The 20,226-nt window shown below is 40.8% G+C and overlaps 1 protein-coding gene across 2 annotated transcripts in view; it reads left to right on the top strand.

Moving 5' to 3' along the window:
- The window catches only part of bub3 (BUB3 mitotic checkpoint protein), a 36,059-nt gene that overhangs the window by 11,360 nt on the left and 4,473 nt on the right, over positions 1-20,226 (top strand). For both annotated transcript variants that reach the window (XM_041210557.1, XM_041210556.1), the window contains exons 5-6: positions 10,830-10,988; positions 13,096-13,273. In XM_041210557.1, coding sequence (XP_041066491.1) covers positions 10,830-10,988; positions 13,096-13,273 — 337 coding nt within the window. The remainder of the gene's footprint in view (positions 1-10,829; positions 10,989-13,095; positions 13,274-20,226) is intronic.

Raw genomic sequence — 20,226 nt, forward strand, 5'->3', positions numbered from 1 at the left:
AGCCACCTCAAAGAAGTCCTTCCAAAACACCTCAAAAACCCCTGGAAACCTCACCTAGTCAGACCCACCAATGCTGAAGACAAGCTATGTTTTAAAAAAAATTAAGGCTTTAAAATTTGTCCATGCATTTTAGATCATTTGTAGGTAGGGATAATGTATAGTACTGTACTATATTGCTTTATGTATTCAGCTTATTTTTATATCAATATGATTGTTATTTTACGTAAATACATTAATGTTGCTATATTACTTGTCCGTAATTGATCTGAATACAAAATTGTATTATTTTGGTGAAAATAGGGTTTTGGGCCTTGGTTCAAGGACCAATCCCCCCATTTATAACATCGCTCTTAAGGGAAAAACAGTTCTGAGTTATGATGTTTCGACTTAAGGCATGGTTTTTAGGAATCAATTGTGTCATAAGTCCAAGGACTACCTGTAAAAACAGAAAATACATAGTCATTCAGCATCTTAAGAGTGAATGCTTTTGGTGTAAGACACAATGCTGAAGAAGGCGATTGTATCTAAAAGATTAAAGTGTTTTTCTCTATGCATTTTTGCTTTAATAGCCATTTTAACGAGTTGAGGAAAATCTATGTCTTTGCTTTGGAGGGTAAGGGGGATGCTCAACTTCATCTCTCTTGTCATTTTAAGTAGATTATGTACTTCTAGGCAGCTGAGCATGCAGGTATGTTGCTACATTATTTTCCAAGCCTGGATAGGAACTTTTTAAACGGGGTCTGATATTGTGAAAAATAGAAAGGCATTTTCACTGTGGAACAAAAAACATTACCAACATAGAGTTGCATTTTCATGGTCTTTGATTTTGACCAAGTAATTTTAACATTTGATTTGCCAAGTTGTATATAGGTGAGGTTCAAATCTTGTAGATATAAGGCTTATATGGTAATGTAGGTATATCTTGGATAATTCTCACCTTAAGCACCCTATTATTACTGTATTATCTACTGCATTATCTACTAAGTGGCCGTGAAGCCACCCCATCACTCTTGCTTAATTTTTAGTAAGATCTTAGTTTAAAGAAAATAGGTTGTGGTGAATGAGAGTATGATTTATAGCATGTTAGCAGGCAAGAGCTAGTGATGAATCTGTGACAGAATGGAGTGGAACAGACAGGCATTGTCGATGGAGCTGTTTATTGGTTCACTGGGGTTCATTATGGCATCAGGTTTTTTATCTGAGTGAGTAATACTTCTCCTGATGAATGTGTGCACAAGAGTAGACTGGCAGAATCTGCATGACCCATCAGCTCTGCTGTTTGATTTATGAGTGCTTAGGAGTTGGGAAGATCACACTTGCAGTGCAAAAAGTACCTGACAACCAGTATTTCTAAAGAACAGCAATTTGACCCTGAAAAGATAATTTTATATTTGTAGAATGCATTTAATATTTCCATTATGATTCATTAATAGATTTTTAAAATAAAAATTCAGTTTTGTTCATGATGATGTTTCAGGCTTAGCCTGTGTGAATGTCTCAATCTTTATTTTTGCTATTTTAAAAATGATTTGCTGGCTAGTGCTTTTCATTTCCTGGTTGGCTGTCTGAGAATTCTTAAATGTGATTTGCTGCTCATATAATTTTATAACATCACTGCAGCCCCAGCACTGGGGATTCCCATTAAACAATATTGCAATCAATTGTACGTCAAGAGGTAAAAGTTCTTGCCACTGAGATCAGGTCTCTGTGAGGCTTTCTTTGCAGGGAGCGCCCTTACTTTGTTGTTCACCACAAATTCTGGGTTATTATCTTTAGCAATGCTTCCATCTAATATCTCAGCTTGCTGAATAACTATTTTTACATTTTTCTGCATAATGGCACCAAAAAGGAAATATCATTTTTGGCAGTTAACAAATATGCAAATTCCAAAAGACATTCAGTACTTTTTTATTCGTTCACGGGATGTGGGCATTGCTGGCTATGCTACCATTTGTTGCCCATCCCAAATTTCCCTTGAGAAGGTGCTGGTCAGCTGCCTTCTTGAACCGCTGCAGTCTGTGGTGTAATTACACCCACAGTGCTGTATGAAAGGGGGTTTCAGGATTTTGATCCAGTGATAGTGAAGGAACCACGATATAGTTCCAAGTCAGAATGGTATGTATCTTGGAGGGAAACTTGCAGGTGGGGTTCCCAACTTAAAAGGATTTATCTGCGCTGTTTCATTTAATTGATGTGCGCCATTGGGTAAAATCATGTTTTATGTGCTTTTAATTATACTTCAGCGCTGTTGTGTCTAGTTTACTTTTAACATTCTCCCTTTTTATGAATCTAGCTACCTGTAGTTGATGGTAAAAGTAATGCTGCAGAGAATGCAAAAGTCAGTGCAGCTTAGACTTCCATTGGGCTGGTGAATTTTGTTTCTGGGATCTTACTTTTTAGACAATAATGCTTACAAAAGCGATATGTTGTTATGAGACATTAGTTCAGAAAGAGCTTAATTTAAATTTGTACATGCTTCATGCCTTTATCTAGTATGCAATGTTTTACATCTCTATGGCTTTGAGAATAATGTGTTTCTCAAATGGTCATTTTTTCACATAATATTGATGGGTTTGATTTATGAATTGTGTTAATGCATTTGGCTGGAGGTGGTGTGAAACACCCTTATTGTGTGCAGTCTTATGGACCACATATAACCCTTGGGATATGTCAATTGACTCTTAAGCCTGGACAGTTCGGTCTTATTTGCATGGTATTTATTATTCACTAGCATGTCCAGGTTTTGTGGATGTGAAAGTTTGGAAGGGGTTGTTTTATAATGTTTTTGCCTCACATTTGGACAAATTTTAATCTGAATAAATCAGGATTTGCTGCTCTCAGCAATTTGCCCAAGATTTTTGTCTGCAACCACAGTTTACCTTGTTCTTATTCATTTTCTTGTCACAAATTGTTGGAACTGGATGGCACTAAGTGATTTAGGATTTATCCACTAATTAGAGAATTTCACAAAAACTGATCCTTTCCAAATTCCAGGTAGCACAATTTACACAAAAACAAGCAATGACTAAGTATTGAGTGCAAGTTGAAAGCAGTTGACTGAGCTGTAAGACCAAATTACCAAGGCTGAATGACTACGCATCATGGTGTAGATAATTTATGGGGATCAATACACTCTTGGTACTTGATGTACTGGAGGGAGATAGAACTGAAGGTAGATAAAGGGGCTGGTGTCCTCCGGTTTGTATGCTTGTAGACAATGAGAATCACTTTGCTAAATGTGCTCAGTCAATAGTTTCAGTGTACTGCTTTCTTGGATGCCAGGATATGACCGAGCTTAGATGAAAGACTGTGCAGAGGGAACCTCCTCCACAATTGGCGATAATAAATTTCAGGTTTAATTTATTGAAAGTTATGAATGTTTGAGCAAAGCCTTTCACCTTCAGTAGAGGATATCTTGATTAGGTCAATTGGGTTGTGCATTAAAGTATTAAAAATGAGAAATATTTGTTACAATGTCAGTTCCTTCTCAGAGATGCCATTCACATTGCAGGGTAACTCTAATACTTAATTTTGAAATTGTTTTAACACCCAGTTTTAAATGGGTGCAGGTAGACTTTCATTGGTTCCCATGTGGGAGCTTCATTTAGTTTAAACAGAAGTTTAAAATATCTATCCTTTTTTATTTCTTTCAATCTGTAATCTAAAGATTCTTATCTGGAAGTTTACACTGTTAACATTAGTTTTGACTTGCAGGCCTATAGAAATAAAAGCACTTTAGATCAGAACATTTGATCTGGCATGCTGACATGTGGCCATTGAGAATCATCTGGAGCTCTTACCAAAACCTGCTTCCCAGCTTATTTTGGGCAAAGTAATTGTTCCACTAATTTGTCCACCACCATATCAGTCAGGATGGAAGTATACTTTTTATTGTGTAGGTATCTTGGGAATCCCAAGTTACTGTGGCTTGGAATTTTCTCGGGCAGTTTTGCTGGAGAGTGTCTGTCTGGGCGTCCACCCTGCTGCAATCCTAACTCTTCTTTCTGTGTCGGTGCTTTTTCAGTATTGAGGGCAGACTCAGAGTGGCATTATTGCCTGCTAGTTGGATTCTGATGCTGACAAGTTAATGGGGCACCAGCTGCAGGCAGCACCAAAAGGAGGAGCAGGAGCTGTTCATAGACAAACTCAGCTCTGAAGACTTCAGCTGCCTGCAGCTGTTTAAAAAAAATTTAAAAAGGCTATTTATGACCTGAGTAAATCTTTAATGTTGGGTCTCAAGGTGTACAGAAGCCCATTAAAAGGTTCTTCCTCTCCATTGTTTGAGGGGACTGGTTTGATAGCAGTGTCATAATGTCTGCTGTCACCTTTGTCCTGTTGATTCTTGGGGTTGATAGCATTAGTGGCGGGAAATGTGCTTATCAGCCAATTTCTTGGGCAACCAGCTAACTTTCCTACAATGGGGCAGAGAAAGAAATGTTAGATTTTCAATGGCTGAGTTGGAGATTTCTGCTCTGTGCCATTTCCATTGATTTTCCAGCTGTTACATTGGTTGATTTTTATCTTTCAAGTAAAGAGTAATTTCAGAAATCTTCAGAGGTTTGTTTGCTATGGTTCAAAGGCACGAGTTAAGCTAGTGGCCAACCAGGAGTAGCTAAATGGATGGCTTAGTTCAGTTCTTTGTCCAGTCGGGTTTTATTGCTTCAAAATGAAATGGACCAGCAACACAAGTGCTGTGTGTTTAGGACATAGGAATAAAAGGTGATTTGTGTGACATCTTATCTACTTTGTAGTGCTCTGCTTCCAAATTCCATTTGAATCCTTTCAGTATGGCTTCCATCCTCAAATAGACCCACCCTTCCCTTGGCAAGGTCACCTGTGATTGTCCCTTAATTGCAGCCAAGGTAAACTAGTCACTTAGGGTGCAGAAGGTACCTATTCGGCCCATCAAGTCCATTATTTATTTATTCTTTGTGCTTTTAAACCTTTGCTGACACACTGCGAATCTGTGCCCTCATAATTCCATCTTTTTTGCAGCATAACTAGCACAATTCCTGCCACAGTTCTTGTCCTGAAGCCAAAGGGATGCACCTGAGGTTTTCATGCTTGCCCCTACTCTAATTTATAGGTTGCATGCTGTCCTCGCTAGCATCCACAAGCTTGGAGTCCTGCATTCCACTGCTGTGTTCTGTCATCTGAATGTTCAATCTCTGTGTTTGATTCTGACATGAGTTTCACAGCCTATATCCTCTGCTATTTCCACATCAAACCTGCCCTTTGGATGAGGTGATGAACCACCGTCTGTCCCTTCAGGTGGATGCGAAAGATCTCATGCCACTGTCACAAAGGAGTTATCCCTGGTATCCTGGCCAATATTTAACCATCAATCTATGTCACAAAAAACATATTATCTATCAGTTACCACTACTCTTTGTGGGAGTTTGCTGCGTGCAAATTAACCATTGTGGTTCCTATATTGCAACATTGATTGTACTCAGAAGTACTTGGAGTTATAAAGCACTTTGGAGCCAAGTCTGTTTGTCTCTCTATCTGTATCTTGCCCTCACTGTTGCTGAAACAGTCAGTCATGTCTTTGTCAGCTCTAAAATCGAGTTTTCTAATAGATTCCTTGCCCAGCTCCAAGCCTTGCTGCCGAGCTTCATTTTACACCAGCTTCAATTTGTTTAAAATTCAGCTCTTTACTTCCTATACAAAATCCCTGTCGATCAGATAATTCATTTCAAAATTCACAACCTTGTAAATATGGAGGGATTTATACACAATATTTTTAAAAATTCCTTCACTGGATGTGGACTTCGCTGCCTGGGCCAGCATTGATTGCCCATCCCTAGTTGGCCTTGAAAAGGTGGTGGTGAGCTCCCTTCTTGAACCCCTGCAGTCCTTGTGGTGTAGGTACACCCACAGTGTTAGGGAGTGAGTTCCAGGCTTTTGACCCAGCGACAGTGAAGGAATGGTGAGGTATTGCCAAGTCAGGATGGTGAGTGACTTGGAGGGGAACTTCCAGGCGGTGGTGTTCCCATCTTTTTTCTGCCCTTGTCCTTCTAGGTGGTAGTGGTCATGGGTTTGGAAGGTGCTGTTGAGGGAGCCTTGGTGAATTCCTACAGTGCATCTTGTAGGTGGTACACACTGCTGCTACTGTGCATTGGTGGTGGAGGGAGTGAATGTTTGTGGATATGATACCAATCAAGCGGGCTGCTTTGGCCTGGACGCTGTCAAGCTTCTTGAGTATCATCCAACTCTCTCTCAAGTCACATTACGTTCTTGCCATAAATTTATTCCTCTTCTTGGTCACTCTCTTTCAGCAGAAGGTACACTTTACTCACTGACAGAGCCTTCAGATTTCATCACTTTGCATTCTAGATGTATTTCTTATTTTTCGAAAGTATACTTTATTCATAAAATTTGTAAAAGTATAATGCAAAACAGTTCCAATTTGATATTACATAAAGCAGAATACAGATCAATTTATTTCAATATAGTTCTTGAGCTTCACTATACTTTCCATTATGCATTATATTTACAAAAGATCATTTCATATCAAACATTCTCTCCGATACGTACAGCCCGAGGGGTTTTATAACAGTTTCAAGTCACTTCGTATGGTATGTGGGCCTTTCGTCATTGAAACCTTTGGCTGCCCCAAGCTTCAGTGTATCCCTCAGCACGTAACCCTGGAATGTGCCAGTCTGCAAGACCAGGCCTTTGACAACCCTTTGCACTACACGAGTTTCAGGCTGAGCAGAGAGCGTCTTACCAAATTGATCGCCCTCCAGCAGCAGTTTATGTTTATCTCCAGTGTGCACCAATGGGAACAGCCCATAGAGCTGCTTGGCATGAACCTTGACAAAGACCAATGCAACACTTTCCAGGCCTGATTTTCACAATGTAGCTGCCTTGAAGACATTGTGAAGAGGCATTGAGACTGTGGGTGTGCAGAATCTGATCAGAAGCCCCCCCCACCCCAGCAGCCAAGCTACGTCTTAGCGCTTGCTTGAAAGTTCTGAAGAAGCATTCTGCCAAGTGACTTCGACAGCAGCTGAGGGGACCATCTGACAGGATCCATCACCTCCTATTCACACACAACCTTGAGGATGTTAACGTGGACCGCTGCCTGATAGATGTGTGGTCAAAGGTGTTTTTCTTTTCACACACTTTTCCATGAGGAGCAGGCGATTCAGCACAGTGTACCTGAATGGAGTGTTCTGTGGCAATGTGGCAAGGCCCATCCTTCACAACAATCCCTCAAACTAGCTGCATCTCTGTTTAACAATCATGTCTTTACCCACTCTTACACTCACCTCCCACAACTTGTTCCTCTTGCCACATTATTACTGAACGCCTGACACCATTTCATGAAGTACCTTTGAAACCTCCTTTCGTTAGAGTTGTTTTAAAAATGAAAAGGTAAGTGGTTCCCAGGACAAATCAAGTCAAGCTTTGCTCCAGTGCTGCATAAGGCACACATATCATTAAGAGGTTAGAGAAGGAAGGAAGATATGCAACCTGTCTTCAGTAGTAATTGGTTTTGCTTGAGATATTGCGTTGGAGCAGGGGATGCTAAACATGGGAACATAGGACTTGAGACCAGGAATAGGCCATTTAGCCCTTGAAGCCTGCTCTGCCATCCAATAAGATCATGGCTGATCTGGTTATGGTCTCAACTCCATTTTGCCATCTGCCCCCCATAACCCTTGGCTCCCTTGTCTATCAAAAATCTGTCTAACTCCACCATGAATAAATTCAACGACCCAGCCTCAACTGCTTTTTGGGGAGAATTCCACATACTGATGACCCATTTTGAAATGAAGTTTCTCCTCATATAAGTCTTAAACCATAGATCTCTTATTCTTAAACTGTACCCCCTGGTTCTAGTCTCTTTCACAAATGGAAATATCCTCCCGGTATTTACCTTTTCAAATCCCCTCAGGATTTTGTATATCTCAATAAGATCATCTCTTGTTCTTCTAAACTCCAATGGGTATAGGCCCAACCTGCTCGATCTTGCTTCATAAGGTAAGCCCCTTATCCCACGAATGAGTCGAGTAAACCTTCTCTGAACTGCTAATGCAACTATATATTTTTTTCAAATAATGAGACCAAAACTGTACACAGTCCTCCAGGTGTGGTTTCACCAATGTCCTGTACAGCTGCAGTAAAACTATCCTATTTTTATATTCCATTCCCTTTGCAATAAATGCTAACCTTCCACTTGCCTTCCCAAGCACTTGCTGTACCTGCATACTAACTTTTTGTGATTCATGTACCAGTACATGAAGATCCCGCTGTACTATCAATTTCTCCTATCACTCTCCATTTAAATAGTATGCTTCTTTTCTATTCTTTTTACCAAAATAGGCAAGTTCACATTTTTCCATATTATGCTCCATCTGCCAGTTTTATGCCCACTCACTTAGCCTGTCTATATCACTTTGCAAACATACTCTCGCACACCTGCCCTCTCGACAACTTAAATCTTATCTTGGTGGTTTCAGGAAATCTAGCTTACATACATTCAGCCCCTTTATACAAATCATGGATGTAGATTGAAATTAGCTGAGGCCTCATCACTGTTGCCTGTGGCACTCCACTTGTTAAAGCTTGCCCATCTGAATAAGAGCCCTTTATCCCTATTCTGTTTCCTGTTAGCTAACCAATACTTGATCCATGCTTTTATGTTACCCCTGACATCATGTAATCTTATCTTGTGTAGTAACATTTGATGTGGCACCTTATCAAATGCCTTCTGGAAATCCAAGTGCACCACATCTACAGGTTCTCCTTTATACACCTTGCTTATTACTTCCTCAAAAACCCTAATAAATTAAACACGATCTCCCTTTCACAAACCCCTGTTGACTCTGCCAGATCAAGGTGCAATTTTCTAAGTATCCTACTGTAACCTCCTTGATAATGGATTCTAGCAATTTCCCTATGATAGATGTTAGGCTGACATAGGCTAACATTGCTTTTTTTCCCCGCAAGATAGGGTTGGCACTGACTTGTGTTTGGAGCTTTGATGATAGGGATTGCTGAAGGTGCTGTAGAGGGAGGGAAGAGGCTTGGGTGGGATGTTCCCAGTTCTAATTTGGGAGATGAATGCACGCTGATCTTTGGTTCAGCATTTGAGCATTACAGGCTGGAAACATGGAGCCTGCAGATTCCAAACAGGCAGCTTAGCTGTTTTTCATTGTTGAATTTGCTGACAGAATTCCATTGAAATGCATGTTTGAATTGATGCCACATGTAATTCTTTGAAATTAAATGGATACATTTGATGTACTATGTGAAGGATGGTTTGAGAAAGTTAGGGTTCATGGTGTAGAAGGTTGAATGGGAGTTATGTCCCTAATGGCATCTAGTAATAAATAGGGTTCCCCAAATTCCTTAATGATCTGGAGCTCAGCACATTATTAATTTTGCTGATGACACCAAATTGTATGACACAGTCAGGAATATAAGTGGGACTGTTTAGAATTTTTTTTTGAGTACTTTATCATAACTAAGACATACTGACCAGCAAGATCCCAGATTTAGTCCTAGCTGGCTTCAGCCTCAACCCAGGTTTATGAGGGATCAATTGGATGTTGCACCCAATAGATAATCCTAATTATTTCTACTGGAAATATAGAGAAAGTTGGGTGAGAATGGGTTTGATTGTGATTTCATAGAGTGTCAGCACACTATTTGACTATCCTAAAGTTCACAGCTGTGCATTATGGAAAGTGTGTTCAAAAGAGTGAAAGGAAAGTGCCAAAAGGGATGGGGTGGTGGGTGCAGTCGGAATACTATCTTGTGAACTGTGCTATTCCTGCTTAATGGGCAGGGGAACAAAAGTTAAGTTGGTAGTGTTTGGTTCATATGTGGCCTGATGCCCTCAACCATCCATTTCCCATGAATTTATGGGCCCTTCTGATTTGCAGACAAGTATACATAACTGATGGGCAGCAAAAGACCTACTGGTCTATGAAGCTTGTCACACGTCTCATGATGGCTGGGACATCCTGACTAAACACTTGACGTTCTACCCACCACCACCCCCAAGCAATCGCGTAATCTCCTGGGAGAGGCAGAAAATACAGGATCAATAAAGGAAAGAATATTCTGGAAAATTACTCTCTCAACCCCCTCAGGTGTTTGAAACCAGTCCAGGGCCAGTGTTATTTATAAAGCTAGTTAACAGTTATGTAATGTGAATTCTGCCCTAGTCAAAGAATGGTCCAGTTCCCACTTGAAGGCGTAAAATTAAACCTGTAAAATAAACCAAATGATGCAAAATCCTATAGGAAAAGAAACATCAATTTTGTCTGAGAAATTAATACAGAGTATAAACTATCACTGCTTTCATTTGAAAATATTGAACTGTTTTCTAGTGAGTTTAATGCACAAAGCAAAAGCCGAAAGTATTTTGAGCACTTATAAACTGGTAATAAATTTTGCTTTGATCAGAACTTCATCAATCAACTTTAGGTTCTTTAAAGGCTTGCTTACATTGCAGTGTGTAACTTAAAATGTCGGTTGAATGTGCCCTGAAATGTACCTGTTTTTGTCTGAACATAATTTTCAAGTGGCTTTTCAAACTCCAAAATACATTATACTAACTAATTGTTTAATAGAGAGTATAAAGTATAGTTTACTTATGGACTGAGTGTTTTTTACTATATGACATGCTAATTTACTTAAGATGGTTGCCACCATTATCAAGTTTAAAAACAGACTTTTCCACTTTTCTTGGTGCTAGTATTTTCCAAGATAAATCAGGATTTGGAAAGTTGCATAGGTATTTGCAAGCTTGCTCTTGCATGTATGCAATTTTAAGATAAAATATTAGAGTTGTTTATTTTCCTTTTCAGGTGTACACTCTTTCTGTGTCTGGAGATCGTCTAATTGTGGGAACTGCTAGCCGTCGTGTGCTGGTGTGGGACCTGAGGAACATGGGATATGTACAGCAAAGGAGAGAGTCCAGTCTGAAATATCAGACCCGCTGCATTAGAGCATTTCCAAATAAACAGGTATTTAACATATTCATATTTGACAATATTTGTACTACTTGTTTGTGCACTGCATTCAATTTGTTTATAATTAGTTCAATTATATATTTCAGTGGTTGATTGTACACACTACAATAATGTATAGTGAAAAACATCTAGTACCTTGGAAAAGGGTTAGAAAAGATCACTTGGTCCATTAAGATTATTGCATCCAATTGTACGTACCATTCTAACTTCCCCAATAATTCTTTTTTCTGAGAAGCACAAAAATGAGCTCAAAATGAACTTTATGAAGGAAATCAAGGAAGCTTCAAGCGACTTGTTGTCCATCTCACATTGCTGTTTGAGCTAACTAATTACCATCTGACAATGTTTTCTTCTCTTAGGAACTTGGCAAGTTCACCTTAAATGATTGTAGCAACCCCATACTTAATGAATTATAGAAATTGGTTCCAGACATCTATGATTCTAAAATAAATACATGTTGGTATCTACTTTAATGTTGTCTATCTATTTCACATGCTTGCCTTTGGTTTTAGATCATTGAAATGTATTTGGATACTATCTAACCAAACTTTTTTAAACTAAAGGGATCAGACAAAAGTATTCTGCTTAAGTCTACATTCCTAAAGTAATAACTTCAGCATTTTGAACTTGTACTTTTCAAAAGATCTAAGACTTGGTCTCATCCTGGTGACTATCTTTTATATCTTTTCCAAAGTCTCACTATTCTTCACCAGCTGTGGGAACCAAACCAAAATAAAACTCAGTCATTTCAGCTGCAAATTACAAAAATCTTTCTCTCCCCACAGATGCCCACTGACCAGCTGAGTATTTCCAACATTTTCTGCTTTTATTTCATATTTTTAGAATCTGCAGTATTTTGCTTTTGTACAAAAACTTTGTATAGTCCAGTGTTATATGCAGTAGCTCTAATAGTACCAGCCAAAACTGGCCCAGATTTTGTGGTCAGCGGTGTTTGCTGCTGAATGCACAAGATAAATGAAGTTACCTGGTTAATTGGCTGCAGCGCGAATTCCCTTTTCTCACTGCAGCAGGGCCTATCATCAGGAGAAACGGCAAGTTCGTTCAGCACTGGCACATTGCTGGTAAAACCACACCCCCTTGTGATGTCACAAGCTGAAGACATACCCCTTGAGGCCAGTCTTTAGCTCAATGGCAGATGAGTTGATTTTAAAAGAGATTTGACACTTTTTAAAAATGTATAACTTATAGTCGTTTGGTAGTGCAGAACTTGAGTATTGCTGAAAAAAAAAGGCATGTCTAAGCTTTTCGTCTTGCACTCATCAAGATACAAGAATACCAATAAAAGGGGGAAAACAACAATTTATACTGTATGTGAAGAGAGTGCTGATTGGTTGGCAAGTGATGTTGCCCTGGAGAAGCATCAGTGATGGTGACTGACAGTTAACTGCTAAGCATTGTTTGAAATTTTAAATTGGGCAGTTTGACCCTGGTCAAGGCATTGCCCTGAGGGATGTCGGCAAATGGCTGTCATTTCTTTTGTTTAGCTGAAACAGACACAGTGTATGTACATGTTATTTCTGTCTTCAAGGTTCTTTGCACTGAAGCCAGGCAAGGAAAGAGAGGGAAAATCTAGAGTTGGTATTAAATCATGACTTCAGCTTGGCACCGGTGTAATAGAGTTCCAGCATGGTGAAAAGCAATGTTTAAAAAGTGCCCAGGTGATTCATTGGACTGGTATCTTTTTAAACATGGTTTAAAATATTTTGTTTTGAGAGAAAGCAGCACTTCACAGGGTTGTGAAGGTCTGTAGGTGCATGCAAAATTGCATGTAAAGAATGCTTTCTTTTTGCCAAATGTAAGACAAAGCTGATGATACTTTGGCCTATTAGTTAAATATCTGTGTGTGTGCTCTCGTCAATTCTACTAGACAATTTATAGGTGTCAGTCTATGTTCACAATAGGTTATGAACAGTGGCAAATGAGAGCTAAATTATGAATTGATTCTCCTGTCTTGCATCTAATGAAGAATTATTCGGACATTGTGAGGATCAACAGCTGTTGATTTATGGGAAAGGGGTTTTTAATTTAGTTTGTGTAATTTCTGGATGATTTCATGTGATCAGAATTTTACACTTTTTAGGGATATGTTCTGAGTTCCATTGAAGGACGTGTTGCAGTGGAGTACCTTGATCCGAACCCAGAAGTGCAGAAGAAAAAATATGCTTTTAAATGTCATCGATTAAAAGAAAACAATCTTGAACAAATCTATCCAGTCAATGCCATTTCCTTCCACAGTGTTCACAACACGTTTGCTACAGGTAAGGTATAACTTTAAAAAAAAATTCAGAATGAATTAACTTTCCAGAAAGAATCTTATTTTGGTCTAGTTATATTTTCATTTATTTCCGGTTGAAATATATGCCAAGGGTGGAAAAATTGTTCTCTTTGGCGGTGCTGGTGTCGGTAAGACCATACTTATCATGAAACTTATTAACAATGTTACCAAGGCCCATGGTGGCTACTCTGTGTTTGCTGGAATAGGATCACAATGAGGATTGATGAGGGCAGTGGTTTACATCATGAAATGATTGAAGCTGGTGTCATCAAACTGAAAGATGACATTGTTAGCTACCTCTAAGGTAGCGCTGATATATATGGTCAGATCAATGAGCTTACTGGTGCCCATACTAGATGACTGAATTTTCAACCAGAAGTGCAGAGTGGATGATCCATCTTGGCCTCCTCCTGAGGTCCTCAGCATCACAGAAGCCAATCTTCAGCCAATTTGATTCACTCCACGTGATATCAAGAAATGCTGAAGGCACTGAATACTGTAAAGGCTGTGGTCCCTGACAACACTCCAGCAGTTGTACTGAAGGCTTGTGCTCCAGAACTAGCTGTGCCCTTAGCCAAGCTGTTCCAATACAGCAGCAAAACTAGCATTTACCTGACAACTTGGAAAATTGCCCAGGTATGTCCTGTCCACAATAAGCAGGAAAAGCCAATCTGTCCCATCAGCCTTCTCGCAATCATTGGCAAAGTGATGGAAAGTTGGGGGCAGGGGAACTCAGCACTGGTTGGAATCATACTTAACTTAAAGTTAGATGGCTGCCATTGTTGGAGGCCAGTCATCTCAGTCCAAGAATACTGCTGCAGGAGTCTTTCAGGATAGCTTCCTGGTCCCGGCTATCTTCAGCTGCTTCATCAATGACCATCCTTCTATCATAAGGTCAGTAGTGGAAATGTTCACTGATTGATCAATGTTTAGTACCATCTGCGATAACTCAGATACTGAAGTAGTCTGTGCCAAATGCTGCAAGACATTAACAACTTTCAGGACTGGGCTTATAAATGGCAAATAACATTCGTGCCACACAAGTACCAGGCAATGACCAACAAGAAAGAATTTAACCATCACCCATGACATTCAATGGCATTACCATTGCAGAATCCCCCATTTACAACATCCTGGGGCCTACCATTGACCAGAAACTGAACTGGATCAGCCATATAAATACTGTGGCTACAGAAGCTGGGAATTCTGAGGTGAGTAACTCACCACCTGACTCCCAAAAGCCTGCCCGCCATCTACAAATTACAAGTCCGGAGTGTGATGGAATACTCTCCAGTTGACTGGATGAGTGTGGCTTCAGCAACATGAGCTTAGTACCACCCAGAAAAAAGCAGCCTGCTTGGTTGGAACCTCATCCACCAACTTAAACATTTGTTCCCTCCACCGCCAACACGGTGTACCTTATACAAGATGCACTGTCTCAACTCACTGAGGCTCCTTTTGACAGCACTTTCCAAACCCATGATCTCAACTGTTTAGAAGGAAAAGGGCAACAGATGCACGGGAACATCACCTGCAAGTTCCCCTCCAAGCCACACACTATCCTGACTTGCAATTATAATACCATTGCTTCACTGTCGTGTGATCAAAATCCTGGAACTCTCTTCCCAGCAGCACTTGTGTGTGTACCTGCACCAGATGGATAGCAGCAGTCCAAGAAGGTTGCTCACCACCACTTCATCCTATTAGGGATGATGATGACCTTGCACGCATTACAAGGAATAAAAAAAAAGCCTGTTTCTGCAGAAGCAGATAATAAACCAAGGACCATTTAAAAAGATATGAGCTTTAAAATTGGGGTGAATTTAAAATTAATAGAGCAAATTAATGAATTGATCTTATGTGAGTATGAAACGGATGCAAGATTTTGGTTAATGGATTGCCATTGGAGCACTACAATGGCATTTTTTTCTGCGGCTTGGAAGATTCAAATTTACACTAAAAATTTGAGATGGAAAGAGCATTTTAGGTAAAATAATCTCCTGATTATGATTGATCAGTGCATCTCCTGAAGCTATGCTCTCTGACTCTTTTATATGCTTTACAAAAAAAAAACATAAATTGCCTCATTTTCTCTCCTGGGTGCAAGAATATTCAGCTAGAGTACATTGTGACGTTTGGTAAAAACAGCTAGTTTTTAACATGGACGAAGCTTGAATAATGTTTATAGGATTAAGCTTCCCATGTAAAAAAAACGTAAAATTTTGTCTGCTGCACACTAAGAAAATAGTCTTGTAAACAGCAGCTAAGAGAAGAAATACAACTTGGGTCAAGCTCTATGACTGCACTGAGAAAGGGCTAATTAATGATTTCGTTGTAAAGGAGCTTCGAGGGAGGAGTGAATATAGTACGGCAGAATTTTACATTTAAGTTTGAAAGTGATATACTTCCATTGAAACTAAATCTAACATTAAATCTAAACACAGGAAAATATGATGGTAAGAGGGGTAAATTTTTTAAAATTCATTCGTGGGCTGTGGCCAGGCCAGCATTTATTGTCCATCCCTAACTGCCCTTGAGAAGGTGGTGGTGAGCTGCCTTCTTGAATCGCTGTGGTCCACGTGGTGTAGGTACACCCATAGTGCTGTTAAGGAGGGAGTTCCAGGATCTTGACCCAGCGTCAGTGAAGGAACGGTAGTCTATTTCCAAGCCAGGATGGTAAGCGGTTTGGTTGTGGTAATTGGGAAACTACATTAAAAGGTTTGACTGTAGACAGGCAATGCTTTTAAAGAATTAATGCATGTTTTACAACAAATTTACATTTCTTTGAGGTATAGAAACCCAGCAGGAAAGCTGATCCAACCATAACTAACGAGAAGTTAAAGATTGTGAGAGATCAAAGGAAGGGTCTTATAAAGTTGTCAAGAAATGTAGTAAGCCTGAGGATTGGGAGTATTTCAGATTTCAGCAAAAGAGGACCAAGAAATTGAAAAAGAAAGAAAATGGAATACAAATGCAAACCAGTGAGAAATCTAAAAACAGACTGCAAATGTTCTAAAGGCTCGTAAAAAGGGAAAGATTAGCAAAGATAAATGTGGGCTCACTATAGGAAAAGAGAGGAGAATTGATAATGGGTAATAAGGAAATGGCAGAAAAACTGAATGAATACTTTGTGCAGAGTTTTCCTGCTGTTGGCGGGAGCACTTAATTTGGCAGGAGGTACAAAATAAACTGTTGGCATTTTGTTCCCCTGACTTTCAAGGCAGATTAAACTTCTTGGTGAACAATGTTAGGAACCCCATTTGAGTGCATTAGTATCTCATGATGTTCATTAAAATGTCACCTCACTGGAATTAAGCTCTGCCTCCAAATTAAGTTCCCTGCCAGTGCGAATTTAGAACGTTCAGTTTTACGACTGTACCTATGTGGCATACACCTGGTGAGCTTCACATCTTCCACGACCTTGAGATCTGTAGATGTTGCTTTTTTTTCTTGGAGATCTCACATAACTTCACTTGACTGCCGTCAGCAAACACAACACCAAGGCTGAATAAGGGAGGCACGCAAAGACTGCAAGGTGCGGCGGTAGGGTGGAGTGAAGGCTACACAGAGGAGGAGGGTGGGGAGGTTTGAGTGGCGGTGGGGGAGGGGGTTGTTAAGTGCCCAGGGGAGGGTGAGTGTGCCTTAGAGGGGCATGGTCAATGGCATAGGTGGTGGGGTCCTGGGTGGAGAACTTGGGTACGAGTGATAGGAGGGAACACAATTAGAGTGGGGAGTGGAATTCAGTAGTGTGGCAGGTCCAGGGTGGGAGTCAGGTAGGTTAAGATCTCATTAGGTGGGGCATGGAGAGGGACAAGACAGGTGGCTTGGATAATGGGAGGGGTCAGGGTGGGCATGGGGCGACAATGGGTGTCAGCTCCAAGAGAAGGAAAGGGATGTGGAGTGGATCATGATAAGGTCCAGGGTAATGGGTGGAGGGGTGGGGGCGGGGAGGAGCTTCACGGGTGACAGAAGGGAGAGGAAAGGTGATATTGGGTTGGGTGGCAATGAGGGGGTCAAGTTGGAGGGTGAGAGGGAAGGGTAGAAGATTGTGGAGCGAATTTGAAAAGTCTCACACACCATTTTTCCAAAGTGACTTGACCAGGCAGTTAGTCCGTGAGATCCCTCGAGGTGGGAGGAGGGTCTTTTCAGGTGGGTGGAGTTCAAGGTCAGCACATGTGGCCAACTAAAGGAGCACCCTTATAATTATGAGGCAACTGGATGTCAGAGATGCTCACTTGTGTTCTCCTATCTATGGTTAAACCCGCATTGCAACGTGTTTGTTCCCAACTCTTGGGCCTCATAACATTGAGATCCAGCAGCAAAGTATGGAACTGACATTCATTCTGTGCCATTTGCCATCGGTAGCAGTCAGAGGGAGGGAGGTGGGGTTGGTGGGCAGTCAACTCATGACTCCAAACCTCTGTCTTCTCAGGTGAATGGTTCATCCAGTTGGCCTTTCTATGATGCCACGGCAGTGGTCTCAAGAGTTTCAAGGGTAATGGAGATGAGAGGATAAGTATCCGCTTGAGGCTTCTTGCATATGGCTCTCATTACCTTGGTCAAAGAGCAATGTCTCCATATGTATTTACTTATGAATGGGAGGAACACCTATCCCTGGTCCTCAGGATGTCCTTTACCTGCAAGGGGTGGTATGGGGATGCATGTCTATACAGAGGCCAGGTGAAAGGTTGCCTGTTGGCTTTGAGATGGAGGTAAACTGGTAAAGGGGATGTTCACTAAATGTATCACTTCAATTCATTCGCACATCCACTGAGGCGTCAATGCTGCAGTCAACCCTGCCTTGGTAATGGCTCTCATCCAGATGAGGAGAAGGAGGACCCATTGCAGCTTGGCACAGGGCCAGGAACAGCAAGGGCCTGAGCAGCAGGAGACAAGGGGGCCTCTAGAATGTCAAAATGCTGGTAAATGTGGAACACTGCAATAGCAAGCATTGGCCTGACCATGGATGTGTCGCAGCTGGTGCTTTTATCTAGAGATGAGCGAAAGGCAATACTGGAGGTGCCCGCCATGTCCCGGATATGATTGCTTACACATCTGCGAGCTTCTGCAGTATGAGCTGCTGCCACAAGGACTCTGAGTGATTAGTGTGGAGCTCCTGCCCTGCATTGAGTGAGTATCCGTCCGGGTGTCCTTTAAATATGGTGCCAGGGCCTTGACCTCATGAGGTAATGGCATGGGGGGGTGACTTTCTGTCCACACCCACCATGAAATTCACTGAGCTGCTTGCAGATGCATAATTAATGAGCTGAAAATGGAAGATCACGTACGTTCACCACTGACTTTCCTGCCCACCATAGACTTAGTCTCCAGAATGAGAAATTTTGCCCTTTGTGTCTGCCTTCACAGGAGAAGATGCACAAAAACCCCCACTAATACCAGAGGACCAAGGGACTAGTGAGAATGAGGAACTGAAAGAAATTAATATCAGTGAAAATGTAGAATTGAGAAATTAATGGAACTGAAAGTTGATAAATTCCCTAGACCTGATGGTCTATATCCCAGAGTGTTGAAAGAGGTGCCTGTAGAAATATTGAATGTGTTGGTGGTCATCTTCCAAAATTCTATAGATTTTGGAATGGTGCCTGCAGATTGGAAGGTAGTAAGTGTAAGCCCACTATTTAAGAAAGGGAGAGAGAAACGGGGACCTAGAGACATGTTAGCCTGACATCAGTAGTAGGGAAATGTTAGAATCTATTATAAAGGATGTGATAACTGGACACTTGGAAAATGCTGGTAGGATTAGGCCAATTTATGAAATGGAAATAGTGTTTGACAAACCTGTTGGAATTATTTTGAGGATGTTACTAGCAGAATAGATAAGGGGGAACCAATGGATGTGGCGTATTTGGATTTTCATAAGGCTTTCTATAAGGTTCCACACAAGAGGTTAGAAAGCAAAATTAGAGCACATGGTAATATACTGGCATGGATTGTGAATTAATTAACGGACGGAAAGTGGAGTAGGAATAAACCTGTTATTTTCAGGTTGGCAGGCCATGACAAGTGGGATACCACAAGGATCAGTGCTTGGGCTACAGCTGTTCACAATCTGTGTCAGTAATTTGGATGAGGGGACCAATTTCCAATTTTGCTGATGATGAAACTAGGTGGGAATGTGAGGAAGATGCAGAGAGGCTTCAAAGGAATTTTAGGCTAAGTGAGTGGGCAAGAACATGGCAGATGGAATATAATGTGAAAAATGTGAGGTCTGCTTTGGTAGGAAAAACATAAATGCAGTGTATTTCTTAAATGGTGAGAGATTGGGAAGTGTTGATGACCTTGTTCGTATGTCACTGAAAGCTGACCATGCAGGTGCAGCAAGCAATTAGGAAGGCAAATGGTATGTTGGCATTTATTGCAAGAGGATTTGCTGGAGTAAAGTCTTGCTGCAATTGTATGGAACCTTGGTGAGACTGCACCTATAGTATTGTGTACAATTTTGGTCTCCTTACCTATGGAAGGATAAACTTGCCATAGAGGGAGTCCAAAGAAGGTTCACCAGACTGATCTCCGGGGTGGTGGGAATATTAACTGAGGAGACTGGGCCTATGTTCTTCTAGAGTTTAGAAGAATGAGAGGTGATCTAATTTAAGCGTACAAAACTCTTACAGGATTCGACAGGATAGATGTTGGACAGATATTTCTGCTGGCTTGGGGGGCGGGGGGTGGAATCTAGAACCAGGAGACAGTCTCAGAAGAGGTATGCCATTTAGGGCTGAGATAAGGAGGTATTTTTTCATTCAGAGGGTGGTGAATCTTTTGGAAATCTCTATCCCAGAGGGTTGTGGAGGCTCAGTCATTGAGTACGTTCAAAACAGAGATGGATAGATTTCTAGTTATTTAAAGATACCAAGGGAAAAGAGAGTGCAGGAAAATGGCATTGAGGTAGAAGATTAGTTATGATTCAGTTGAATG

This window comes from Carcharodon carcharias, chromosome 17 (assembly GCF_017639515.1).
Source record: "Carcharodon carcharias isolate sCarCar2 chromosome 17, sCarCar2.pri, whole genome shotgun sequence".
Classification (NCBI taxonomy): domain Eukaryota; kingdom Metazoa; phylum Chordata; class Chondrichthyes; order Lamniformes; family Lamnidae; genus Carcharodon; species Carcharodon carcharias.